The 27,548-nt window shown below is 48.1% G+C and overlaps 2 protein-coding genes across 2 annotated transcripts in view; one reads left to right on the plus strand and one right to left on the minus strand.

Annotated features, from left to right (window-relative positions):
- The window catches only part of DOCK1 (dedicator of cytokinesis 1), a 435,479-nt gene that overhangs the window by 124,654 nt on the left and 283,277 nt on the right, over nucleotides 1-27,548 (plus strand). The window contains exons 23-24 of the mRNA XM_029920619.1: nucleotides 921-1,048; nucleotides 2,967-3,062. Of these exons, the coding sequence (XP_029776479.1) occupies nucleotides 921-1,048; nucleotides 2,967-3,062 (224 nt within the window). The remainder of the gene's footprint in view (nucleotides 1-920; nucleotides 1,049-2,966; nucleotides 3,063-27,548) is intronic.
- Nucleotides 12,745-27,548, minus strand: part of INSYN2A (inhibitory synaptic factor 2A) — a 36,943-nt gene continuing 22,139 nt past the window's right edge. Inside the window, exon 3 of the mRNA XM_029932776.1 lies at nucleotides 12,745-13,280. Coding sequence (XP_029788636.1) covers nucleotides 13,097-13,280 — 184 coding nt within the window. The 3' untranslated portion in view covers nucleotides 12,745-13,096. The remainder of the gene's footprint in view (nucleotides 13,281-27,548) is intronic.

The following is a 27,548-nucleotide window of genomic DNA, read 5'->3' on the forward strand; positions in this document are numbered from 1 at the left end:
ATTGCCTGCCCCATGTGGGAAGTTACTAGTCCTCTGGCCAGCAGGTGAAGGTCCTACCTCCAGAGGAGGCCTCCTGACTCTCATTTCCAAGTCCGCACTTACGCTCTCTCTTCTCTCTCTTTCACTTGCCTGTGTGTTGGCCCAGGGGTCTGGGAGGCCAGAGAGAAGCTGTGGCTCCTCCCTGAGGTCTCTTCTTATGTCACAAGAGCGAGCTCCTTGTCTTAAGCATCTATCCGGGCCCAAGCCTTCGTACTTAACCTTGTAGGAGCAAGTACCTTGTACCCGAAACCTGTGAGTAGCTAGTGCCATTGTGTCCATGTTAGAGATGAGGAAACCTAGTCTCAGGGAGACAGGACCTGCCCAAGATGTCCCTGCCAGAAAGGGAGGGACACTTTAGCTCAGGCAGCTTCTCTCCGGAGCCCGAGCACTCAGCCCCCTGCAGACTGTGCAGTGCAGGTGTGAGCCCTGGAGAATGTTGCCCAGAGTGATCAAAGATTGAGCAAGGAATTTAGTAGGTTTAGGGCTGGCTGAGCTCAGAAACATCTATACTTCAGCCCAGAAAACCGGTCAGCACCCCAGCACGTGTGTTCGTGTTCAGATCCATGTGCTCATCATGGGATGCATGTGAAAATGTGTTTAATATATGTTTGTGGGTTATGTATTGTACATGTGCAAGGAGATACACCCATAGATGTGTGCACGTGGGTTTGTGTATAAATTATTTCCGTAGCGGTGTAAACGGCTTCCTCGCATCCAGCCATCTGACCCGCTCCAGATGTCAGTTTCACATTTGCGAGGAAGTAAATGTAACATGCTGGAGACCGTGTAACGTGCAACACAAACAAGCTTCTAGCAAAGAGAGTGGCATTCTGGGGGGAGGGGGGGTCTCCCGCTGACTGGCAGCCCCGTGTCCCCCGCAGACTGCAGAGAGATCCTGCTTCCCATGATGACGGATCAGCTCAAGTACCATCTGGAGAAACAAGAAGACTTGGAGGCCTGCTGTCAGCTGCTCAGCAACATTCTGGAGGTTTTGTACAGGAAGGACGTGGTGAGTAACGGCCCAGCTTGCTCGCTGCCTCGGGAGACGTGGCCGGAAGTGGCCCTCTGCCGTGCACCTGAGCCCCTGCCTCACAGCACGAAGGCGTGTTTGATTCATTTAAATTACGGGTTAGCCTCTCTGTTTCTCTCTGATGAGTGGTGCCCTTCAGTTGTTTTTATTTGTGCATGAAGTATGATAATAATGTAAAAATGTGTATTCTTCCACGTTAAAATCTTTTTTTTTAAGTTTACGTCCTGTGACTTATCGGGTGAATGCCTCCTAAGACTGATTTTGTTCCTTAAGGTCAGAAAATGACTTGGATGTTAAAAACTGGACGGCGCCTGGGGGGCTCCATCAGTTAAGCACTTGGCTTCGGCTCAGGTCATGATCTCAGGGTTTGTGAGTTGGAGTCCCGCGTCGGGCTCTGTGCTGACGGCTCAGAGCCTGGAGCTGCTTCGGGTTCTGTGTCTCTCTGTCCCTCCTCTGCTCTCAGTCTCTGTCTTTCTTTCAAAATAAATAAACATTTAAAAAAGAAAGTGGAAATGAGCTAATGGAAGTTATTGTCTACATTCTTTTTCCTTAATTCTTATTTTAATAAAGTAATACACGGCACATAGTGGGTTTTTTTAAACCGTTGGTGTTTCTAAGAGTTTGGAGAAGAACAGATCTCTCCGTTTTTCCCCAGATTCCTCAACCCGCAAGTAATTTCCTTCTCTGCTTTCTTAGCTAGTCTTTTTCTTTTTAAATAGTATTTCTTTTTGTATTTGTAAATTGTATGCTATTCCATGGACCTTTATTTTCTAATCAGAAGTTGGTGCCTTCCCGTGCCCAACATGCCTGTTGTACACAGCTGTGCACACAGGTGCATGTTCGAGAACTCGCCGATTCTCCAGGTGGGTCTGCAGAGGTGAGAGGTCATGTCCATCCATCAGTGCCTCTAGCAGGAGCCAGATGGGCCAGGTGTCTAAGATCAGCAGGGCCTAGTCTTTGCTCTCTCCTACGTGACCTCTGGATACCTTCCCACTCACCACACACACACACACACACACACACACACACACACACACCTGCCCTGCCCACCTCCTTCCTGCAGGGCTCATTCGCTTGGAGCCTGGCTGTGCCTTTGGAGAAAGAGATCAGATTGACTCACTTCATCACAAGGGTGGCTACATCAGCTCCTCGAGGGGAGTTGCCTTTGAACGGTTCTAGAAGCCTTAATCCAGTGGCCAGCCTCTAGCATCCCATTCCAGGGCCTTCCCTTTTCTTAGAGAGGAGAAGGTTGGGAGTGAAGAGTGTGTATGGCCCAGCCTCAAAGGTAGTTCCTGCCCTGGCCTTGTGTGTGAGCATCTAGAGGACATATTTAAACAAGTTCCAAGTTCCGGAGGAAGTTCACCCCATCATGCCAAGTTTATGCCAAGTTCATCCCATCACACACAAAATAATAGAGCACATTTTCCCCAGTGGGAAGCTCTGTGGCACTATGGATTTTAGAGAGTATGCTAAAATAAATACACTATATTCCAAGTGTCTGTCCCAGGTTATTGGACTTGACACCCGGAGCAATCTATGGTAGTTGTCTGCCAGCTTTCCACTTACAAATGGCTCAGTGTCTGAAGAACTCATTGGTGGGCTAATCAGGGATCATAAACAGTATATTGTTTGAGCAGATTTGCTTTTATTTTTAAGATTTGTGTAAATTCAATTACTATGATTATATAACAAATTGCCATTAATGGACTATAATTAATAAGATGCGTTGTGTTTTCTTTGTGAAGGCTTTTGCCTTTGACAAGGGCCATTCTTCATCTCGTTAAGGGTTATAATTGATTTACTCTTTACAGGGTAAATGGATTCAGTGACAGCCGCCCAGGCGTGCATGTGAATGACTGTCTTAGGTGTCGGTTTTCACTGGTGTGTCTTCCCCCAGGGGCCAACTCAGAGGCACGTCCAGATAATCATGGAGAAGCTTCTGCGGACAGTGAACCGAACCGTCATTTCCATGGGGCGGGATTCCGAACTCATTGTAAGTGCCCGTGGTGGATGCTTGGGCCCCTGCCCAGGCCTGTCCCTTACCCTCAACCCTGAAAACCCATCTGGTCCTTTTCTGGCTGCCTTTGGAAAGGAAGCTTACTTGACTGCATTGTGGTGAGCAGCAGAGAAGCGTTTATGTACAGTCTGATATATAATATATGCTGATTTTCCATGCTTCTAGAAGCAGGTGTCAAAGGTGAAGGGTCAACGACCTGACATTTTAGAGACCGAAGGATTTGATTCCAGTTACTCCTTGTTTATTTCTAGCAGAAGATATAGATTTTCTTCTACGTTCTTACTCTCCTGGTGGTTTCTTTCTACGTATTTACGTTTAAGATGCCATTAATAAACTTTTACAAAGGAGCTTAAAAAGTAAATGAGGTGCTCCAACCCGGCTACTTTATTGTCTACTCTGAGACATCGTAGAACTTCTACACATGACTGAGGCCTGCAATGCTATGACTTTTGTTCAAGAAAGTTTTAACAATAATTTAGACTGTATTTTAGTTTTATTTTATGGGGCCTTTATCTTCCCTTTATGGCTTATCACCCTCCTTCACTACCATTGTTCTTACGTTTGGTTTCTTAGGCAAAAGATGTCCACATTGGTCCCATTTATGTTCCTTCATTTCTAGAACACGTTACCATTTTACTAAGTTTGGTAGATGGCAGTTAAAAAAAACATTAACTTTTTGAATCCAGGAACACAGCCTCCACTTAGGGTTTTTTCCGGCAACCAGACTAGAGCCATTGTCCTTCCTTCTGTGACCAGAGTTTTCTCTGCACATGTGGGGCGGGGAATGAGGAAGGGGACTTGCCTGCCTCTTTGGGCAGCGGGGCAAGAACGCAGAGAGCACTGCCAACAAAGGATGTGGTTTAGGGTGACAGCACCCAGGGGCAGCACGGTGGTGGTGCCATTGCCTCCGTCTGTTTCCAGCAGTGAGACGGCCTAGCTTGTGCTTAAGAATTCCAGCACGTGTCATGTTCAGATTTTCCATTTCAAGGTATTGATTGATAACATGTATGAAGTAGGAAATAAAATAGTTCTTGTACGTTGGCTTTATTTGCAGTGGACTTTTCCATTACTCTGTAAAAGTAAGGTTGTCTCCTTTATCACCTTCATTTCTGTACTCTTAACACCTTTGTGTAGGTGGGTGGAGACTGAGCCCTGTGAAGTAAGATGTGGGGTGACTCCAGGGTCCCTCCCACCCGCGGACTGGTGCTCCTGTCTTCTTGAGATTGTGGCATGGGTGTCCTTGGAAAGCTCTCATGTGGTGGGACTCTGAGGGAGGAGTCCAGTGTGGCCTCACGTTGAATCTAGTTTGGTGCCATTTTCCTAAAATGACCCATATTGGAATGGGCTGGATGACCCAGTTGGAATGGAGGTGGGGGTGACACAATGGCGCTGTGGGGCTGCAGGGAGTGAGGGATGGCCACTGGCGATGGGCAGATGGGAGAGATGGCCATTGGTGATGGGCACACGGGCGAGATGGCCAGTGTGGGGGCCGGCGAGTGGAGGAGGTAGTTCTCTCTAGGGTTAGGGCCTGACCCCAGCGGGGTTTTTCACTTGGGTTATTGCCTGCCGGCAGACAGTTAACCTGGGATGCGGAGGGTAAGGAGGGCAGTGCTTGGGATGTGGAGAGTGTGTGAGGCCTGCTCAGTTGACAGATCTCACAAAGGTAGAAGGGAGGCCATGGCATGTAGCCTCCTCTCTCAGACCATGTGGACCATGAACTCCCTTTGGGGGAGTTCTTACCTCAGCCATGATGCTCCTTGTGGTGGTCGTGATCACGGCACGTTCCTGAGCACTTACATTAAAACCTTGGTTTGCGAGTGTAATTTGTTTGGGAAACGTGCTTGTAATCCAAAGCACTCATATATCAAAGTGAATTTCAAGAACCATTGGCTCAGTTGTGATCATGTGATTTTTGGTGTCCTACCTGTATTACAAGATGTTGCTCATTTATCAGGTTAAAATGTATTAGGAACATCTGCCTGTCCTGTGGAACACTTGCAGAACGTTCTTCGAAATCCAAAGCTTTACTGTATTTCTCTGCCGGCCACTGCGTAATTGGTGGGGAGATCCTCACTGACTTCTCAGCTTCCCCGTGCATGCGTGACTGCAGGAAATGCCCTGCTGGGACCCAAGGAATGGTTCTAGATCCCACAGCTGGCGTGGTAGATGTGATTTGGGGCCCTGGTTTGGTGCTAAAGCTGGTCCTCCTAGTCTTTTCTGTAAAAGACGGACACTGACCTCAGTGGTGGCCAGAGGGCATCACAGGACCAAGAGTTGCTTCTAGGTCTTCATCCTAGTGGGGGTGGGGGTGGGGCGCTGTCCAGCAGAGCAAGCTCTTTTCCATCTAGCACCTTTCATTCCTTTCTTTGGGCCAAACACTAGGATCTCCTGGCGGTGGGAGGGAGGGTTGGGCGCTTCTTTCCCGAAAGGCGTGGAGGAACCCGTGTGTGTGAGGAGCCCTTGAGCATTCCTTCAGAAGAGCCCATGCATGTTCTGAGAAGGGGTGTGACAGGGAGGACTCGTGCTCTGGCTTACCCAGCTGGGGTCATGGCCCTGCTGAGCACTGAGCAGGGGCTCCCTGCTCTAGGAATGGTGGTGCAGAGCAGCCGGCCTGCGTCCAGCCCGTTCCCCACTGTCCCCCTTACTCCCACGGAAGTCTCTAGAAGCAGGAAGGGGATTTAGGTCCTAAGCTGACTCATCCCAATTCTAACATCTTCAGTATTTATCAAAGGCATCCAGAGATCCCTTTTCTGAAACCAACGAGGCTGTGAGGGAAAGACTCTCAAAAGAAAAAATGGATTCTGAATAAGCTGTAATTACTTGGTGAACGTGCACAGCATTGAGATGTTTTCCTGAAGGATGTTGACCTTTTAAAATGAGTTGTTGAGAAGGATCCTTTTTTTTATATTTCTTTTTGTGAGAGAGGGCAAGCAAGCGAATGGGGAGGGAGAGAGAGAGAGGAGGACAGAGGATCTCAAGCAGGCTCTGTGGTGACGCGCAGAGCCTGATGCGGGGACAGACTCACAAACCGTGAGATCACGACCTGAGCCGAAGTTGGTTGCTCAGTTGACTGAGCCCCCCAGGCACCCCCAGAAGGATCTCCTAGTCATCCAGGAACCATGAGCCCTTGTGCCATCCACAGAGAGGGAGACAGAAATGCTGCCCTGCTCAGTGAGCCCGACCTTGCTTTTCCGACTTGTGCAGATGTAGATTTATACATTAGCTTCTTAATGTCACTGTTGTCGCTCTGTGAATTTAGATTAGAGGGAAATCTGGCGGAAAAATGTCCCTGACAAGGGGGCAAGAAACACCATCAGTGGACCTTCCGGAGAAGAGAGCAGACAGCGGTCTACAGATCTGTTGGGGGTCAGCTGTAACCTTCCCCCAAAACACAGATACTTCTGTCCTTACGCGCTTGCTACTCAGGTTTGCATAAATAGAATGGAAACGGTGCAACTTTGAATGGGCTTAAAGATTCTAAGTGATCGCTAGAAATGGATTTAAAAATTAAAGAGTTTAAAAGTGTTGGATAGTTACGCTTCACGTCATGATATATTGTACAGTATTGTCAACAGTAATACGAAGAACGTGGACTCCATTCCCGTCGGAGTCTTATTAGTTGGGAATGCTTTTGTGGGCTGACCGTTTTCCCGTCTACTTATGTGTGCACTTGAGAAGTGCAGAGCTCCTCGTGTAACTGGGTAAGCAGGGGCGTGCGGTGTGGGCCTTTGATCCGCATCGTGGTGTTTTCTCAACACTGCATAGGTGATTGTGTCTCATCTGTTTTAGCTCATGTTATGCCTTTCAGCATTCGATGTGAAATAAGCTATTGGCATCCCACACATAGGCTAAAAATGTGCCCTAATCCTAAGTGTCATACTTTTTTACCAAATAAAATTACATCTGGCGAGTGTGGAATTGTAGCTCGTATGGATGCCGGAAACAGGCCCCACAGGCGTGTAGTCGGCATGCCACAGAGGGAAGATGCCATTTTACCTTTGTTCCAATGTGGTCTGCCACCATAGAATAATTTTCTTTTAGCATTTATTTATGTTTGAGAGAGAGAGATAGAGAGCAAGTGGGGCAGGGGCAGAGAGAGAGAGACAGACAGACAAAGGATCTAAAGTGGGCTCCGTGCTGACAGCACAGAGCCCAATGAGGGGCTTGAACTCATTAACCTTGAGATCATGACCTGAGCAGAAGTCACACGCTCAACTTACTGAGTCCCCCCAACCCCCCCCGATACTGTGAAATAATTGAGTGAAATGCTTAGTTTTATAGTGTCTGATTTCAGATTTTATTTTCCTCTTCCTTTCTGGATGTTTCTGGGGCCCCTGGTGGTAGGCGGTGTTCTCAGTCATGGTATGTGGTTCGGGAGCAGGTTTGGAGCCATGCTGGGTTTGGTGCTCTTGTCTCCTTGGCAGATGGCGTGGCCAGCCTTCTGGGGGGTGACCTGCCACCCCCGTCCCCTCCCCCTATACGCGTGTGTCTCTGCTGGAATGAGCGTGTGTACACAAAGCTGGGGTGAGGGGAGATCAGGTGACAGTCTTCCTCCTGGCTCCCGGGTCCCGCCACTGCTCCCATGTGATGAGATTTCCATCACATTAAAAATGTAATCGAGTGAGAGGGCCTGTTGAGGATTTGTCTGTGGCCTGGATACCCACCGAGGACTGGGAATCCGTCATTCACTAAAATGAAAATGTGCCTCTTCTAAGGACGGATTCGCTAGGAAAATTCTCCAGGTAGGCTCAGGAAAGGGAAAGAGCCCGCCTCCGTTGTCTGCCTGCTCTCTGACCAGCACACGTGCTGCCTCACTGCTCTCATGTGAGGGGGTCTCCCGTCTCTGCGCTGAGCGCCAGCGTGGGGGACGCGGATGGGGTGGCGCCATGTCACATCAGGAGAGTGGCATCGCGGCGAGGGCGGGGGAAGTGTTGGTAGTGAGAACCCAGGGCTTTCTCTGAGCTGACGTGTTTCTTCACTTGGAAAAGAGAGGACTAGAACTGGCCTGCCAATGAAGAGAGTCCTTTGACCAAAACTCCTGATCAAATATTTGCACCGAGATGTGCCATGCGTCTAGGCACGAACATTCATTTTTGTGACCTGTGTCCTAATGGAGTTGTGGTGCAAATGTGCTTTGTGAAAAATTATCTTCTTCACTTTCATTTACAAAAGGAAGTAATAACATTATAAAAGTTTCAAATGGACAGTGTCTGGCTCTTTTATAGGAGTGTTGTAAAAAGGCTCTCTAATTGTATGTTTGCTAATAAATCTACTTAAAAGACCTGTGAAGGGGTGCCTGGGTGGCTCAGTTGGTTAAGTGTCCAACTTCGGCTCAGGTCATGATCTCACGGTTTGTGGGTTTGAGCCCAGCACTGGGCTCTGTGCTGACAGCTCAGAGCCTGGAGCCTGTCTTCGGATTCTGTGTCTCCCTCTCTCTCTGACCCTCTCCTGCTCATGATGTCTCTCTCTCTTTCTCAAAAATAAATTAAAACATTAAAAAAAAGTTTTTTAAAAATAAAAGACCTGTGCTTTTAGAAAAGCACAGCCCAACATGCATGCGCTTGTGAGCTGTGATGACTTAATATATATTCATTTTCATTTGGTATTGCTGCCGGAATTCTTCCTGCCTTTCTCACCTTTCTAGTGTGATTTCAAGGCTGGTCACTGCCTGGTATACTGTGGAGGAGATAAACACCACATCACTGAGTGGGTAAACTATGCTATGGTCTTGCATATGTGCACTAAACCACGGAGGTGTCATTTAAAAAAATTTTTTCTTAATGTTTTATTTATTTTTGAGAGGGACAGACTGTGAGTGAGGGAGGGGCAGAGAGAGAGGGAGACACAGAATCCAAAGCAGGCTCCAGGCTTGGTGCTGTCAGCACAGAGCCCGATGCAGGGCTGGAACCCACAAACAGTGAGATCATGACCTGAGCCGAAGGTGGACACTTTACTGACTGAGCTGCCCAGGCGCCCTAAAAGGTGTCTTAAGTCAATGACCGGCTACTTACAAGGCAGTCTGCTGCTTTCCCACGACCTTCTCGTCTGCCCGAAGATACGCTGCACATTCTAGCATGATTAGTTAACACCAGATCACAACACGGAACTCGATTTCTGAATCCCGTAGCTCCTCCAGTAAAGAAGTTGGTCATGTGCCTATTTCATGTCACATGTGCCCGTGATAGAGCTTTTCTAGATCAAAGAAGCTATATCACTATGGAAAGTGGCTGCTGTGATCTTTAGGTGACACCGCACCAAGGCTGCATTGCTTAGTCATCACGTCAATGCTAGCTGATAAAAATGCTCTCTAAGAGTCCGCTTCTCCACGGCGGGCTTTATAAACATGCTGCACTGTTGGAGGTGGCGTGGGTTGGAGGCAGTCGTGGCCTGGTTCTTGACGGCATATTCTTGCTCTCTCCTACGAAGGGCACAAAGCAGGCACTTGGTTTCGATAGTGCGCGGTCTGAGTTGTCACCCGGGACCGTGTACCTCAGCTCTGCCCACGACCCTGCTGGCGGGACAATGGCCTTGCAAGGCAAACTCATGGCTGCTCCAGAGATGGGAGGTTCAAATGCTGGTTCATGAACTCAGACAGCATTTACGCTATACCTCCGGTCTCCGTGGCCACCTCGGCAACCCCAGCGAGGTGTGGGAAAGTCCTGCCCACATCCTACACCCTTTCCAAGGGAGAAGGGTTTTCCCACACCTTGATTTCCTCCCCATTGAATTCTGCCGGGGTTGGGGGAGGGCCTGCAATGCACAGAACAGATGCAAAGGCCCTGGGACCTCCGCCTGGAGGCCGGTCACACGTCACTCTGAAAGTACCCACGAGGCAGAACATCCTCTGCTGTGTCTGCCTGTCTGTCAGAGGGCATCTTTGGGGCAGCACCAGCAGGCAGCTCGAAATGGTTAGAGTGCGTGACCTTGAGTATCTCCCCGGGTGCTCTGAGCGGGTGCGCGGGACCTTCCTTCACGTGCACGCGGGCCCCACCCATCGTTTTCCCTGATGAGTGTGTGGGCGCAGCGGGCCTCCGTCTCAGCCTACAGGGGTCCTGCCACCCTTGCCCTTGTAGACAGCAGGAAAGGGGGTGGGGGCCTCTCCCCTGGGTCTCCCCCGGAGGGGTGACATGTAGGTCCTTCACTGAACCCCAGAGAAGAAGAAGGAGGTAGCCGATCCCCTAAGACTGGGGACCTGCTTGGTGGCTGATGTGGAGGGAAGCCATCTCCATGGGACCGTTGCAGGATTTGGCATGGAAACACTGATGAGTTCACTTGTCTCTCTGGAGTCTTTAAAATTAGACATGAGTTAGCTAGATCCTGCTGGGAGGTTCTTGGCGCCCTTGAAATGTCCTCCTGTTCTCCTCTTGGCTGAAGCCCCTGCCAGAGTCCATGGCCTGGAAAGCCCAGGCCAAGCCCCATTTCAGCCCTGGCCCCTCCCAGCCCGACCACCCCCACCTGACCATTGTCCCCTCTCCCCACCACTGGGGGAAGCGTTCTGCAGCCCCAGCACCCTTGCTCAGTGGTTGTTTTCATAGATCACTTCCATTTTCTCAAATTACTGAGACCGTGAAATGAGTTCAATAGCCGCACGAAACATCACCTTTGATTTTTTTATTTAAAAATTAATAAAGAACTTAGTGACAAGTATAATAATTTAATCTCTATCCATAATGCCGTGTGTACATCTACATATGAGGGAACACTGTACTTTTTACCTTGGTTTTGTATCAAAGTTTTTACTTAAATCTTTTCTAAGAGAAGAATCGGCATCTGTTAGTGACACATTGCAATTAAACTATGAAATGATTTTGAAAATATTTTTTTTCTCTTCTGAAGATACTTTCATTTTTAAAGAGGATTAGCTTATCTTCAGTTTCCTTTTTGACTCTGAAAATTTTAATTTGTGTTTTCTTTTTGGTCTAGACCGCTTTCAAGCAGTGATGTCATTCCGTTTACCGGGACACCCTCTTGTTGAGACGGATTTATAGCACTCCTTGGAAGGCCACGAACACCCTTATTTCGATTCACGGAGATTATTGGGATTCTTAAAACACAGGGGGCTATAACTTGTTGCAAACATTTTTATAACTTTAGTTAAAAACAGTATAAAATACATGAAACACATTTTTTTTAAATTTTTGTCTACACGAAACAATTGCACTTCCTTCATGTTTTTGGGTCAATGTGCCTGTCCATTTCCTTGCACAAAATTATTTCTCCATCCTGTTTTCTGGTTTTCCAGGATTTCTATCCTCACATAGTGTTTCCACGAAAGATGTGTGTTTTTCTAAAGCATACATCTGCAATATAGTGTGAACAACCCCCCAAAGAATGCTTCCATGACATACGCTTCGTTTTTATCGAGTCCAGGTCTGATCGCTGATCGCTAGGTCCTTGTAGAATCGAAACGCTTAGAACTAAAATAGATTTGCTGTTGAGTCGGGAGGAAAATGCACAGCAAGAAATAGCTCCAGTGTGGGAAATGCAGATAGAGACCCTCTTAGCAACAGTCGCCACTTGGTTTTTGGCATCTAATCAATGAGGTGTGCGTGTCAGCACTAGATTAGATGTGAAACTTTTGGACAGAAACTTGAAGACTAGGTTTTTTTGTACGTTCACACAACTATTCAAAATTTACGTTGTACAAAAAAAGGCAAAATAAGATCCCTACTTCCTATTGTGAAAAGCAGAAAGTTGAGAGACCAAGTCCTTCATAGACTAGGGGCTTTTGATTTCTATAAAAAAGATACTTGCAAAGGTGCAAAATAATGAGTGAAAAAATAAAGGAACTAAGATTTATATTGCAATGTGTAATCAAAAGAGAACTCTAAGTGTCACTGTTTATTTAAAAAATACCTAAAAACATTTGATTCACAGCTTTCCCCTAGGTGTGTCATTTAGCACAGCTGACTGATAGGTTGGATGGAGGTGACGCTAAGTGAGTCTGTTTAGCAGCTAAACTAAAGACGCGGTGTCTCTTTGAGATGGTCAGGTCTTCCGCACTTGTTACAGAGCATAACCAATTGTATCAAACGTCTGGCTACTCTTTTGGTGACGAACAGTGTCTCAGAGACTGATCCACAGAAACGCTTTCCAGTGGCAGAGAACACCCCTGATTTATTGGTGACTGTACTTATCCATTGTGTGTCTCTGTGTGTCTTCAGATTCTTGCCAGAATTTATCATTTGGCCTTTGGGTACCCAAAGATTAAAAATGAGATCTAAGAAAGCTTAGTGTCCGATAGCTCTGACCCTGTCAGCTGCAGTGATTAAAGGCCTGTCCTGACTTTGGGGGACTCCTGGCTGCTGGCCGTTTGGACAATGAGCAGTAAACATGGCTGGAAATGAAGAGAACGCGAAGTTTGAGGTGTCAATGTGACACCGAGACGTGGTCACTTGGCTTAGCGCTACAGCACATGAAGGCAAATATACATAGTGTCACATTTGAGAGATTATTTATGGTCTCCGACCACTTGAAAAAATTGTGCTTTCTCCGGAATTTGATGTGCTGAAAATTGCACTCGCCCCCTGCTTATTTGCAAAATTAAACATAAAAATGAAGTCCTTTGCAAACATAAGGCTTGCCTTTTCTTCTCATTATTAAAAAAAGAAAGAAGGAAAGAAAGAAACAAAGGCTTGAAAAGAATTATGGGTTTTAGCTGTGTACAGAGTGCAGCCCATCACCTGGCAGGCTGATGACGTAATCCTTGCCGATCTGGGGCGGGGGCATTGAACTGTTTTTACTTCTCCCCTTTGACTACAGAAACTTCACTTCAGAGTTTACCTCCCACATCCGAGAACTGCAAAGAGCAGCTGGCAAGGTGTGACGTTCACAACCTTGCTCCTGTTAATTATCTCTTGGTACAAAAGGCCTTTGTGGTAAGCAGGGTGGAACGTGGGCGGCGCTGAGCCAGCGAAGGCTCCCTCCATCCTATTCGTTTTGGAAAAGGATTTACTTTACTCCAGTGGGTTTTAAAGACAGCCTTTTAGGGACTCCAAACACCATGAGTTTTAAAGAAACCAGAGTTTCCATCTTCCATGCTTTTTGGATTCGGGTTTGGATTTTTGCTTGGGGGTTGTGGAGTAGGGCTCTTGAGAGTAAGGCAAAGGGACGACCTGAGTTTCCTCGAGAGGATGGAGCTTCTTCAGAACCGGCTGGAGCTTGTCTTCCTGCTGCTTAAAGTCCAGCTCCACACTAGGAAGAAGAGAGAGGGGAGAATTTAGTGCGCGGTCCTTCCTATGTAAAGATGCCCCTTAGTGACAGCAAAATGCGGGGCCGTCCTACGGGGGATACTGAACATTGGTGTGGTGTTTATCGTGTGATTTCCTGGCTCGGGAGGAGGCAGTCAGGCGATCTGTTGTAGCTCTGTGTCACTATGAACTGTCTCACGTGGGTTCATTTTCTTTGAAAATCACTTACCTGCTTTCGATGCGAGTCTTTGAAGTTTTATGAAGGTGCTCCGTTGGTGTCAGCGTAGGTAATGTGTTTGTTGAAATGAAAAAGATGACATTTGAGTAACCCTTTTGCTGGTCCCTAGACTGCACTCAGGTGCGTCACAGAAGAGATCGATAGAAGTATGAGTGTTTGGGGATCACATTGGCACATCCAGAACAGCGATGTGAAGGCCCCGAGCCTGCGCACCTTTTCATAAGCTTAGAGAAATCCGTGGATCTGACCTCAAACAAGTGTGGCATGAAATGTCCCTGGCTCGTGGTCTTTTTGTAAAACCTCATCACCTACCAGACTGCTGAGAGCCACAATATCCAACCTCGGGGAAAAGAGCGTGTTTATGGGGTCAGGGCCTTTCAACATTACTCACTTGTGATCAAAGACGGTTTTCAGGCAAGAACTTGGTGTTGGGTGACAATGGCCCCAAATTGTAGTTACATTGCTGAAGCCTGAGTGTGCGGACATGTAGCCATGTGGAGGGCTGGGGTAGTGGTGATGATGTTTGTGTTACAATGGCAGGATTGAAGGTGACCTTTTTTTACGAAATTTCTCCTCAGGCTCCTGCAGCCTGTCTGGAGTCCTAGCTTCTCCTCATGGCTTTGGAAAGCCCACTGTTGATCCCCCAGCTGGCTAATTTCTAGGGGACCCCCCCTGGCTTTTGGGATAGGATCCCCAGTCCACACGTTCCTGTGATGGTCCCAGTAGTGAGGAGCCTTCTCCCTTCTCTCTGCCCCCGTCCCCTGGTTATTTGCATGTGGGCACCAGCCTCTAGGGAGTGACACTCTCTGCTCCTTCAGGTCTGGTCTGGATGCTGACTAAATGTCAGTAGATTTCAGTAAAGGCTCTGTGATGATGATAATCCATGAGCTCATAACATCGTATATCCATTGGAGCCGTAAACTGTTTATAAACACGAAATCCTATTGCTTTGGAGAACCATTAATCCTCCCCACATTTTGGCATTTCGGAAAGACAAAATAGCAAAGCTATACTGTCTGGAGTTTTAACGACAAGTTCAAGACCCATCTCATGGGCCATTTTATGTTTTTAACCCACGCCCCATTTTTCTTATCATCAAAGACTATACTAGTACTACTGGAAAAATAAAAAATATCATCAGAGAAGTTTATGGCTGGTTAATAACCCCAGCTCCCGATGCAAGAACTATCCCCTCCGCCCTCATTTCAAAGGGCCTTTTTGAGTTGTGGTGCAGTTTATAGGAAGGGGAAGCGAAGCTTGTGAACTTGTTGAGCCTTGCTAATCTAGAACATGTAACAGTGGAGGCACGGTCCCTCTTAAGGGCAGTTGTGGGACGTGCAAATGTGCTGTGGTCAGAACAGGCCCAGCATCAGCTTGGTCCTGCTATTGCTGTGGGGGCAGTGTGCCGGCTTTGACAGGTCCCTGCTCCCGCATCTCCAGGTTCAGTGTCCCTTCCTTCAAGGAGTGTAGTAATTCCTGCGCCAGGGTAAGGATTTCCCTCCCACCAAAGAGAACTGGGTGAAAACGTTTCCTAAACTCCAAGCTGCAATTCAGATACTATTTAATCCTTATTCTCTGTTGATCACTAATTTCATAATGGGAATGAGAGCCAGCAGTGATAAAGATAACTATTAAAGAATTCTTTGGCTTGGACCTCTAGGAAGGGAAACAAGGACCTTGTAATTGAGTTTGTGAGATGCTGTGGTATCCAACGTGGCATGTTAGGTACAAAAGGGTAATTTTATCAGGTGCTTGGTTCCTATTGAAAGTGCGCTCTCCAGTTCCTAACCACTTCAACGGTCCCAGATAGGTTTTGAGTTATTAGATGGGCAGGCGGGTGCCAGCTTTCTTAGGCCGACAGTACAGTTCTGGGTACCTCTAATTATTGAATTCCCATTAAGCAGCTACATTGGGAATCCTGTTATTAAGCAATTTATCACACCGTGGAACCATGTAATCACAGAGTAATCTAATCTGAGTTCTTGTTAACAAAATGACTCGACTCTATCTGTCGAGTTGATTTCTGTTGCCCTCCCCCATCACTGAAAAGCTGCCCTCAGAGCAGGGGCAGGAGCTGGCTTCTTTACGGAGGGAGTGCGTATGGCCGTGGACGTCCCCTGGGAAAGCCGGCGACGAGGCCGGAGTGACCTTGAGCCCTGCCCTGCCCCCCCTTGTCACTCACGCATGGCAGGACATCTGCCTGTGGAGCGGTGTGCCCTGGCTGTCAGACACATGACGTGTAGGACCGTGTACGCTGTGGTCCCCTGGGGCCCTTTCGTCATTGTGGAAGGAACACACCGAGTCACTGGGTTGATCTGAGGTAGAAAACTGGCTGGAGAGGGCAGTGCCTGAAGGTTAGTCGTCTGGCCAACTCTGGCTGACACAGAGCACAGGTCCCTTTAGTCTTAGCCAAATGGCCCGCGAGAAGCAGCACCTGCTGTCCTGTCTAGAGCAGAGGACTTGGAAAGAAGCCACCAGTGGACATTGAGCCCTTGGACTCTACACACAGACCCCAGCCCTGCAAGTTATCCAGTTGCCCAGTGCCTGGGGGGCAGGCAGTGCCCTGAGTGACACCCGGTGTGGGGGTGGGGCCCTGCGGCCGCCTGGCAGATCGTGGTCGCCACTGTTGGCGACAGTGCTGGCTCTTACTCTCTCCCCGCCTGGACCTGCCGTAGCCGGCCACTCCTCGCCCCTCTGTCCCCCCTGGCACACATGACTCCCTCATTCTCCAGCCGCCTCTGACAGATCCCCTCCCACCGCTCCTTCCTTGGCTCCTTCTCTGCCCTCACCTCGAATAATTATTTGTTTCCATATCATTTTGCCTTTCTCCCCCAGATGCAGGCACAGGGACTAGGGGAATGTGGTCCCATCTCTGTTCCCAGCATGCGGAGCAGGGCCTGGATCATGGCAGTTGACTGCATAACATTTACTGACTTAACGAATGAGTGCAGAGCCTTAAAAGACAGAGTCACGTTGGCTTTAGTCCCGGCTGTCCCGGGCTGCTCCGGTGGAGTCACTGCCATGGCCTGTGCCCGCTGCGCCCTTGTTCCTCCCACGTCAAGACAAACAGGGCTTCCCCGGAGGGGTATCCGGCTGGTGTCTGTCCTGGCTCCATTCTATCAGGACTTCATCAAAGAAGATGGGGAAATGTCTTCTGCGACACACACAAGCATCTTTTTGGAGCTTGGTCCCCACACATTCAGGCCCTGCTTCTCTGTGGCTGGACGAGTCTGCAGTAGGACCTTGGAAAGGACGGGCAGGGCCAGCAGGCGCTCTTGAGTGACCGGCTGTCTCAGTGCTCTGCTCAGGGGAGGTCAGGAGCAGTACTCATTCTTCCTGTGAGCTGGAGGAAGGGCTGGGCCCGAGGTGGGGGTGCGGGTGGTGTCTCCACCTTGTCAGGGGTGACCGGCCTCCACTGCGCAGTTTGGTCCTGCTTCCCCAGAGCGGTTCCAGCTCAGAGACTTCCCCCTGGTGGATCGAGCAGGTGGGAATGTTTGTATTCCAAGTCCGGGCTTTTAGACCTCGTGGTCCAGGTCTGTGGACTCGGCTGGGGGTTTCCAGTGCTCCCTGAACCCTCCGGGATCTGTGTGCCCAGCAGCACACACGAGGCAGGAGCCTACTGGGATTGGCACGCATCCCCTGCAGGCAGCATCTGGTGCACTGTCACGGGGAGACGTAGGTCCTGCAGATGCTGTTTGTCAGGAGGATAAGCAGTCTAGAAAAAGTCCTGACTGCTGAGTTTCAAAAGCTTGAACATGAAGGGGCTGTGGCCAGGCCAGCCTTAACCTGTGCTAGGTGTTCTCTCTTTCATGCTTGAGCAGAACCCAGACTGCAGATTGTGCTGAGTGAGATAGAGTGCCCGGAAGTCCTGGGACTTAACACATAAGTCCCTGGGAGCTGCTGTTATTAACCTGACATGTCTCCCTTCCCCGCCGACTTCCCTTTCTCCCACCAGACAACCGGACCATTTCACCAAACGCTTTGTGTTGAGAACTCCACGCGTGTAGAATCGCGCAATAGTGCGTGCCCTTTGAGAAGCCATGTGCCCTACTCCACGTGACCCACTGTGATAAATGGTTAAAGCAGTGGGCTGTAGAGTCCATTTCTTTGCTTAGTCTTTTTTAAAAATGCAAGTTTTGGGCCCCTGGGTGGCTCAGTTGATTAAGCGTTCGACATCAGCTCAGGTCATGATCTCATGGTTTGTGAGTTTGAGACCCACGTAGGGCTCTGTGTTGACAGCTCAGAGCCTGGAGCCTGCTTCAGATTCTGTGTCTCCCTCTCTCTCTCTCCCCCTCCCCTTCTCATGTTCTGTCTCTTACTCTCTCTCTCAAAATAAATAAACATCAAAATTTATTTTAAAAATGGAAGTTTTAAGCATAGGGGCTTTTCTTAAAAATTATTATTCTCTACATTTCCAAAGAAATCAGATTGTCCTAAATCTCAGGCTGCTCTGTCTGCTGGCACCCAAGCTGTGTTTTGTTCCCAAAGACGGTGCTAGGCTTTGTAGTAACACCTCTACCCCCAACTCCCTGTGCAGAGGAGTGTGGTTGTAGCTTCTCCATTCGGTGCGCTGCCTGTCTGATGTTCCTATAAATACTTGGACTTCGCCATAGTTTCTTTAGCACGCTGTCGCCAACTCAAGTTAATTTAAGGAGAATGTAGTTAAAACATCCCTTTCTTCAGTCCTCTGTGTGGAGCAGTTAGGAGTTGAAAGCAAGTGAGTTTGGCTCCCAAGCACATGTGTTTTCTGGCGTGGAAGAAAACCTGCAATCTTGGATTTCTCCAGCCTCAGCAATGTCTGCGGGCTCCGTAGACTGTAGAGCAGAAGTGTCTGTTTTTAATTCTCCCTGAATTAGATCACAGAGTCCCCCTGGCGCTATCTGTGGCTCTCTGGCTAACTTGTTCTGCCACGGTGGGTTAAATCATCTCACCTCTGGGGACCTGAGCTTGCTGGGCTGTGAAATGGTGGTGGACATGCCCCCTTCCACCACGTGGGTGTTCCGTGGCACAACCTCGAGTACATCAGGGTATGTGCTGGCCCTCGCTGTGTAGATCTGGATGGGACAGACCATGTTTGCCAAAGCGCATTGCTTTATGTATAGAGCTAGAATCTGTGGGGCTCCATATCAGCACCATGGACAGCTCCGGCATTGTTAAGAGGGAGCCCAAGGTCACTGAGTTTTCAGACTGGCTATTTCCCCCACCAGCTGGGAGAATTTAGGAAGTGTCTTCCTCCAGGGTCTTGGTTTCCATACATGACCCTGGCCGCACCTCCAGGTAGTTGAAGAACCGGGGCCCAAAATAGTCATCATATTCTCCCCAAATGCATTGCCACTTGACTATTGGAGGGGGGCATCATACATCCAGCATGTCCAAAGTCAAATCTTTCCTACAGCCTACAGCCGGCAGTCACCCAGGTGGCCAAAGGCAAAGGCACGCTCCTTGGCCTCAAGTTCCACTAGTTCTTTCTGCGTGATCCCACCAGCTGGGTCAGTGGGTTTGCCCTCAGTAGGGTCCAGTGTCCTTCCTCGTGGGCCCCCCTCCACTACGCTTGTTGAGATCTTTAGAAATTTTTCCTCTGACCATTGAAACTGCCAAGCAGTGTGCTTGCTTTCTCTTCTCTGCCTTCTCCCTGTCTCCCTTCTACCTCCACTTCCTTCTCTTCCCTCTTCTTCTCCTCTCCCTCACTCCCTTTCTTCTCCCTCTTTCTCTCTCTCTCTCTCTACCTCCCCCTTCTCTTCCTCTCCTCTCTCCCCTCCCTCTCTCCCATAATCCTCTACGACCCCTCTCCTCTCCCGAACTGCTTTCCCAGTTACTTTCCAGAGTCGCCTTCAGAAATCCTGAAACTCCTCGGCAAAGTCCTGCTCATCCTCCAGCCCAGCTACATGACACCTCTTCTTTCTATGGCGTTTCCAGAATGGCCACATCTGCCCACCCTGCTTCCTGTCCAAACTTGTCTGGAACAAGCTGCCCCTCAGGCCTCGCTGTCTGTGCATTTTTACTAGAGCCTGTCCTTCTCACTCTGGATTGTGCTGTTTCCTTCTCGTGACTTTGAACTCCTTGAGGGACAGACCCTATTTAATTCCTCTTATGTCTGAGGTGCATTTAGTACAGTGTCAGGCTCAGAACATGCCTTGTTACTGAATTGAAATAAACTGATGAACTGAACCCAGATCCACTCACTTCTGACCTCTGCAGAATGCTACTGTTCTTGTTTTTATTTTACACATAGAACTTATCATCAAAATGAATATATGTCTACAAAATATGCCTCTCTGTTATATGTCTATATTATATATTATCTGTGGGTCCCACGTTAGTAGTTTCAAATGCTAATAATTTGTATTACAAGCTTTGTAACACTTTGAACATAGAAATGATTCGTCACCATTATTTCACATAGTAGGTGCATAAGCCAAATCATAGAATCACCATACCAGAAGTAGAGGAGTATTCAATAATATTAACCCCTAACTATAAGCTCAGTCCCTCTTTCCTGGTATGCTTTGGCCAGGGAATTATGATCACAGTTATAAAAACTGAAAACACTAGCCTGTTATCCTAGCTATAATACCATGTATATATATATATATATTCAATACTAGGATAGCCCAAGGTATTGTTTGACATTGACTTTTCCGAGTGGTTCCTTACCCTGACTGTACTGGACAGTAGTCCCCTCCTTGCTGCTTGGCTGAGCTCTGTCCTCAATCTCCACCATGGTTATGACTTCCTCTGGAGTACGAATTCTGGTCTTGCACCCAGGTCTCATCAAAGGGCCTGAATTTATGGGCCGGCCAGGTGCACCAGGATCAAGGAACCGTGTTTTAGCCTCTCGTAAACTGTAGCCCAGAGAGGTCAGGGTGTAAAGACTCAAGCGCTATTTATAACCTCTGCCCATAGTAATTTCTCGAATACGAAAGGGACCATATCACTAACGAGACTGTCAGGTGTATATTAAGCATATCTTCCACCACACGCCTAGCAAGGCACAAAGATCATACATTGTAACCAAAGGGAATGGTAATTAAGACTTAGAGTCTGCTAACATACTGGTGTCCCTGGCCTCAGTGAAGATCATGAGTTTTTGTCTTTGGGCAGGAAGTGCATTGTAACTTTAGTGAAAAGGAGAGGACACTCAGCCCCCCATAATTGGTTATAGTGAGTCCGGCAGGTGCCAGGGGGGAAACCCCAGGTTAGGGGGCCAGAGTGAGGTTGGCCATTACTGTGGCTATCACCTCATCTGCTCTCATCATTTTGAAGAGTGGCACTTGTCTGCCTGGAGAGACAGATGAGTTCCTGGGGTCATGGTGGTGGAGGTAATGTGCAAAGCAACCTGATCCTCCCAAGCCACCAACCCAGGACTTGAATTCTAGAGGTTCCACGGAGCTCTCTCTCTTCTGAGATCTGAGCTGAGGAATGCCATCTGCACTGATAGGAAGTAATGACAGTCTTATCACACAGACCAGAAAACCATTAGCTCCTTCTGTGTGTCCTCTGGTGTCACCAGTGGCCATCTAAGCCCCGGGATCCCCACTGTACCTCCAGGGGTGCTGTGTGTAAGAGAGGAGCTCCTTCAGAATGACTGATGGGAGAGGAGAGTCAGCCTTAGCTACTGTGGCCTTAGCTACTGCTGTCTTTTCTAGTCACTGTGTTCCCTGTGGAATATCAAAGGATCTAACTCAGGGCATTTGGTAGGGACTTAAACCTACATTGAGCCCCTAGAAAAATCTCCATATTCATATAAAAATGAATTACATCTGTTTTCTCATGATATTGACAGTGCGACCCGCCCCCCCCAGCAGTTTTGGACATCGTGAATGCCTCAACTATTCCCTTTGGGCATAACCAAGGGTGAGGGGCTTAAGGGGAGGAGTATCAATGTAATCAGCTTTTCTCTGCTGAGTACATTTTAACTGATTGCTTTAGAAACAGTACTTTGAGATCAACAATCAGTTTTTAGTTTTCCAGCATCTACTCTGTATCAGAATTGCATATTAGAATTAAGGTATTACTAAATATGACAAAAGCCTAAAGCCATATATATTGGGGGAGGGGAGAGAAATCATATACTTTAAAAATTCTGATAGAATAGAAAACGCTTGCATTATTGGCTTTGGGAATTTTCAGGGAGAATTTTGAAGTCCTTTCAACCTTTTTTATTCTGACTTTTAATTTACTCTATTAAAAAAAATACTTCCTGGGGCGCCTGGGTGGCTCAGTTGGTTAAGCGTCTGACTTCGACTCAGGTCATGATCTCCTAGTCCGTGGGTTTGAGCCCCGCGTTGGGCTCTGTGCTGACAGCTCAGAGCCTGGAGCCTGTTTCAGATTCTGTGTCTCCCTCTCTCTCTGCCCCTTCCCCACTCACTCTGTTTCTGTCTCTCAAAATAAAAATAAAGACATTAAAAAAAAATACTTCCTCACGCCAGAATCACACTGCGTAAGGTCTTACCCAGGGACTCCTTTCTGTCACCTTCCTCCCAGCCCATCATTCACTGTAAATACTAAGAACAGAACGCTAAATATTAGACAAAAGGCTAATTTCCTCCACATCAGTTCATGCTGTTAAAGAACTGAATCTACACCAAGTGGTGGTAATTAGAGCAGGACTGGAAAGAGCACTTCCACTAAGAGATAATCACTAAATGACAAAGGCTGTAGAGATTCCACTCCAAGTGGGCTCTGGACAGGCTAGATTTGGCACCATTTCTGCATACAAATGCAATTACCCCTCTTAACAATAAGACTTCATTAGTTATGAAGCTCTCTGTGCTGCCGGCCGTCCTGATCATGCGTCACCCTCACCAGCTCTTTGCACTTTGGGCACCACAGCAGAATCTGTAAAACTTCCATGCACAATCTTATCTAGAAACCCCACATCCTCATATGTTGTGTCATTACTGGCGATGCTATGAATTTCCAAGGATGATCTGAGTAAATACCACCCGTGATTCTGTGAGTTCCTCCTTCGGTCTCATGGAAGGGTAACCTACTCCTCTTTCCTGAAATCCTCCAGTCATTTTGGAAGAAAGTGCAGAATTTGGGAATGGTCTACTTTATGAGCAGTCAGAGATTGCGAGGTTCTAGAAAGTTCCCAGCTGCTGTAAAGATGAGTGTGCGCGTGCAGTGAGGCATCCCCTTCCTTCCTTGGGGAAGCTCCGGCTGTTTCTCTCCCTAGTTCCTGCTGGTCGTTTCTGACTCTCCAGCCAGAGGGGCGGGCTCTAGAGCACACATCTGAACTCTCCTTCCAGGTTGATCCTGCCTCCTCCGCGTGGGCCCCCTCCCAAGTGGAACATCTCAGCTTCCTTCAGCTCCTTCTTATCTGACTTTCTTCCTTGTACCTGTAGCAGAAGGAGGTTCCCCTTTGTCAGAGCTCTGTTGTTGCAGAGTCTCACCTAGGGGGTGTGCCTGGGGTTATCTCCAACCAGATTAGACTCCTTGCCTTCTCCCAGTGACTGAGTAGAGCCTGTCATTTTCTAGAAGTCCCATGGAAATGCTGCAGAAATGTGTATAAGCATCAAATGGAAAGGGCTTGGGTATTTTATCAAAATGGTTGTCTTAAATCCTGCCTGTGCTTGACCATCAATAGATCGTATCAGATGATAAAATTAGGACATAGACAACGTGACGTCATGCAAGATCCCTCCGTTGGTGGTGCTGAAAACAAAGCAGAGCCACAGCGTTCCTGTCCATCCACATTCCTGCCTCCCCTGACTGCCCGCCCCCCACATCATTAGCGTCCCTGGAGGCCAGCTGTGTGGTGGCCTTGATGGCTAGAAATGGAGCAGGTGTGGGCAGTATCTTCCTAGAGGGTACAGTGGCCTCAGGTCTTGCAGCTAATGGAGGGACTTCGAACACTCTCAGGAAAAAATTAAATTCTGGTTAAGATTCTATGTAATGAGTCTGAATCAGCATCATTATTACCTTTTGAGTCTTGCTTTCATTCCCCAAAGCCTTTGAATTGAGCTGGGTACATGCTATTTTCATAAATGTGTACAAATTTGAATTCGAGCCATTTTGTTGTATTATTTTATAAATTAACCACTTCAGTGAGGGAGGGGAATGGTGTATTTCATTGTTCCTTCCTGAAACACAATCTGAGCAAAAGGTGAATCATCAGTAGCGTGACTCAGCAGAGTTGTCTGCCTGGAGAATTGCCAAGATAGGCTGGGTACAAAGGACTTTAAACTGCTTTTGAGCAAAGATTATATTAGTAATTTATCTCTAAAACATTCACTGAAATAATTACAGCATATTGTGACAGGAAATAGGGATGATTCGCCAGAAAAGTTTTACTAAAGAAAACTAAAATTTGGATCTCTTTTAATCTTGGTTCATGCCGAGGCGGTCTTTAATTAGAATTTCACAGTTGGTCCAGATCACAAACAACCCAGGGATGTCATTTTAGGCAAAAGTGTCATCATGTCAGCCACCTCCAAATTCCCAGGTATGGGGAGTCTCACATTTGATGTTTGGGGTTTCAGTGGACTAGAGCGAGCAGGGCAATCAATCTGCTGCCCAGGAATGGTGGTTCGGCTCTGCATAGATTGATTTGCTGACGCAGGAAGGGACGTTCCTCGTTTGGGAAATGCCTTGGGACTGTCCACACTTTTCCTTCCTCGTATACTTTCTGCTCAGACTCACTGGTGCTGTAACCCACTTGTAAATCCCTGACTCAGTGAGCTTTCAGAGCTGGTAGGGACCCGTCTGATCCCTTCATGATACAGAGATTTGTTGGACTCCCTACCCAAGAGAGAGAGTTGGGGTTCAGCTCCAACCTCTGGGGCACCCAGTGCCTGAGCAGCAGGCCGTAGTAGGCTGATGTTGCCAACTTTTGGCTTATGGTACTGGCTGCTTTGTTTCCCTGAAATTGCTTCTGGACCTTTTGTCCTTTTGATGTTTCTTCCAAGTCCTGTATATTTCCACGACAGACCTAGGTTTTACGGAGAAATATGCACTGCTGCTCATGGCAAAGGTACACATTTATTACAGGCCGTCTTGATAAAACTGCAGGCAGCCAGGTCTTGAACATGGCGCCCTTTGCATCTCCCTGGGCCAACTGTTACTGGAAACAATGGTGGAGTCTTAGGCTGGGTAATTGGGTTTCAAGTGTAAATGCAGGACAGGTGGGGTCACATTCATTGACCTCCAGGGCTCTCTACCTGCCAATGAACAGGTATGACAGATTGCAGCATGTGGCTGTGGCAGCCACGATGGCCCCCTCTGTTCTGCCAGTTCTGGGATAACCACAGTCACTTGGCATTTAAAAATTTCTTTATTTTGAAACTCCTTTAACCTGCTCAGTCTCAAGGTGCGCTAGGCATCCCATGGGAAAAGACCAAGAGGAGCGGCTAAGATGGTGGTCTGGTGACTCCTAGGAACATTTCCGAAGTCTAGGATCCGAGAGCTTGGAACCACCTGCAAGGACCCTGACCTTGAGCTCGCTTGCCCCTTGGTGATAGGACCCTCTGTCGATAGAGCTGTGTGCAGGAATTGAAGGAGGACTTGTGTGCGAGTTTCCTCAGTGAGAAGAAATGGACCTAAATCCTAAAGCCTGTGAAATCTGGACACTCTCTGGCTCCCTTTGGGCCTTTATTTCTGGGGTGCTGTGGCTGCCCAGGGGCGGTGCTGCAGGGCCCCTCAAACCGGTGCTTTCTCCTGGAAAAGGACTAATGAGTTCTGAATACTGTTCTACCAAAGAAACCTCTATTCTTCGTGAAGCATTTGACACGTGAGGACTCGCAGGGGTGACTGAGAACCGAGCATTCATCTGGCTAATTTCCCCTTTCCTCCCTTCCTTTTTGATCAAAGGGATCCCTGTGATCGGGAAGTTATGAATCTAGGTGTATGAGCACCTGTCGGCCATCAGGGCAGACTCAGAGAGATGGAAGCCTTCCAGGAACCAGACCAGCGTCTCCTCCATCCTGTTACATTAGCCTTTGGTGTTCAGGTAGTGTGATGGAGTCCGCATACCCGCGGTCCTGGATTGGCCACCGCATGGGCCCCCTGTGACATCACGGGTGCCCACACGGGCGACACTCCTGGAGAACAGGCTTCTCCGTTCTTATTCTGCAGCTCTGCGCTCACCAGGAGGATGTTGTGTTTGGATCTGTGTGTGCCTTTGGTGCCCGTAATTGAAATGATGTGATTTAATTGAATGTTACATAAACCAATGTACTAGAACTTAGTCAAGAGAGAGTTATTTCCGTGAGTTAGACAGAGGAAGGTGTGGCCAAATATCAAGTGTGAAAAAGGTAGGGGCAAATCATATTCTAGAAGCTTTCTTTAATCAGATTCCCTCACAAGATGGTTCATGGAGAAGCCCTTGGGACTCTAGTGGGGTACCCGCATTCACAGAAAACATCTGGGCCGCCTCTCAAAAGACTGGCATAACGTTACAGCAAGTAAATACAAGTGTGCCCTTTATGGGATTCAATTTAAATTCACAGGTTAAGCATATGATTTCCCCTTTCTGCTCATTTTCAATTAGTTGGTCAGAAGTGAGCAGGTACGTTTACCATCAATGGAGCTCAGAAACCTCTGGTCCGTTGTCAATAACTAGTGTACACACTGTTTAAATTTCTTGTTGACATATAACCTCGTGCAAGTTAGTAACCGTTGCGTTTTAATGACTTCTGAGGTAAAGGGACAGGAGAGCTCCGGCCAGAGCTTGAGGACCTGTGTGTGTTCAGCATGTCCGTGATTGCAGGGTTCGTGGTTGGACGGCTGACTCTAGGGGTCCAGCTGCAGTGTGGCTGTTAGGCCTTCCAGAGTACCTTCTGTGTGCGGCACAGGCTTGGGGGCTGGGGATTGTCCTCCTCCAGGAGAGATTTTAAAATACCTGCCTGAACGAGAGATCTAAGATTCCCGATTTTCTGCTCCCAACTCTCCCTGCTCCCAGGGTGCTTGGCTCATTTAGAGAGCGGGCTGGTGGGGAGTCACGTGGTCACAGCGAGGCACACCCCTAGGCCGGCCTTCCCGGCCGTCCCATCTCTGCACGAGAAGGGCTCTGTGAGCGGACATGCATTTTCCCGTTTTTGGAGGAGGTAAGCACAGGGTCACAGTGGCCCCAGTTCCCTCTACCTGGGAGCCTTTGTTCAGTTATTCGCAATTTCCTGTGGTTCCGAGACACTTCAGGTTCTTTCAGAAAGTGGGCCAGTGGCTGGTACTCTGGGATTCCTACAGACTGGTGGCTGAGCCAGTTCTAAATAGCAACCACTCAGGGCTAATTTCTGAAAAAAGACCAATTTCTGTCCTTCACGGGCTTGTTAAATCACTTTTAATATCACTTTTAATGTAAGTTACTTCTGGGTTTAGAGCTAAATTTACTTAAATCACTTCAGTTACACTGGAGAGTGTCCTAATAAATTCTTTTTTCAATCACCCACAAAATGTTAAGTGGGTTTGTGCTCATCAGACTCGCTCTGAACCTTTCTGAAAATCTCTGCTCACTTCTGCTCTGCTGCGCTGAAAGACTGGGTGACCAGTAGCTCCCAGAGTAACACAAGCCAGACCAGGAGGGTCTCTGCCAGACGCCCTCCAATCCTCACTGCTTTTCCATGATACTCATGTTAGTGAAGGGCTATCTTATGTCACAGCGACATCCCTTCACTATTGATGCTGAATTCTCTTCCATGATACCAAGGTAATGACAATATTCCCACTAACCAAACTTCTCTGATACATAGCGGTCTCTGAGGAGGTAATTCGCAATTTGCGTGAGATCTTGACACACAGTACTTGCCTGGGTGCTTGCTTTTCACCTTCCTCTTTGTTAATAGTGGAGGACAGTCAGGAGGCCTGACATGCTGGGTGGGGGCCCTGCTCCCTGCGTCCTGCCACGAGGCCTCAGCAGCCGGCCTCTGCCTTTTGTGGACCTTAACCTGGAGATGGTTCTGGCTCCACAGGCTTCGTCAGCCTCGGAGCGACCACGGTTTTGGACTGGATGGGTTTTTGTTGTGCGGTTGTCCTGTGCTCTACGGGATGTTAGCAGCATCCCTAGCTTCTGCCCACTAGATGCCAGTGGTACCTCCC

The sequence above is a fragment of the Suricata suricatta genome, chromosome 2, assembly GCF_006229205.1.
Source record: "Suricata suricatta isolate VVHF042 chromosome 2, meerkat_22Aug2017_6uvM2_HiC, whole genome shotgun sequence".
Lineage (NCBI taxonomy): Eukaryota > Metazoa > Chordata > Mammalia > Carnivora > Herpestidae > Suricata > Suricata suricatta.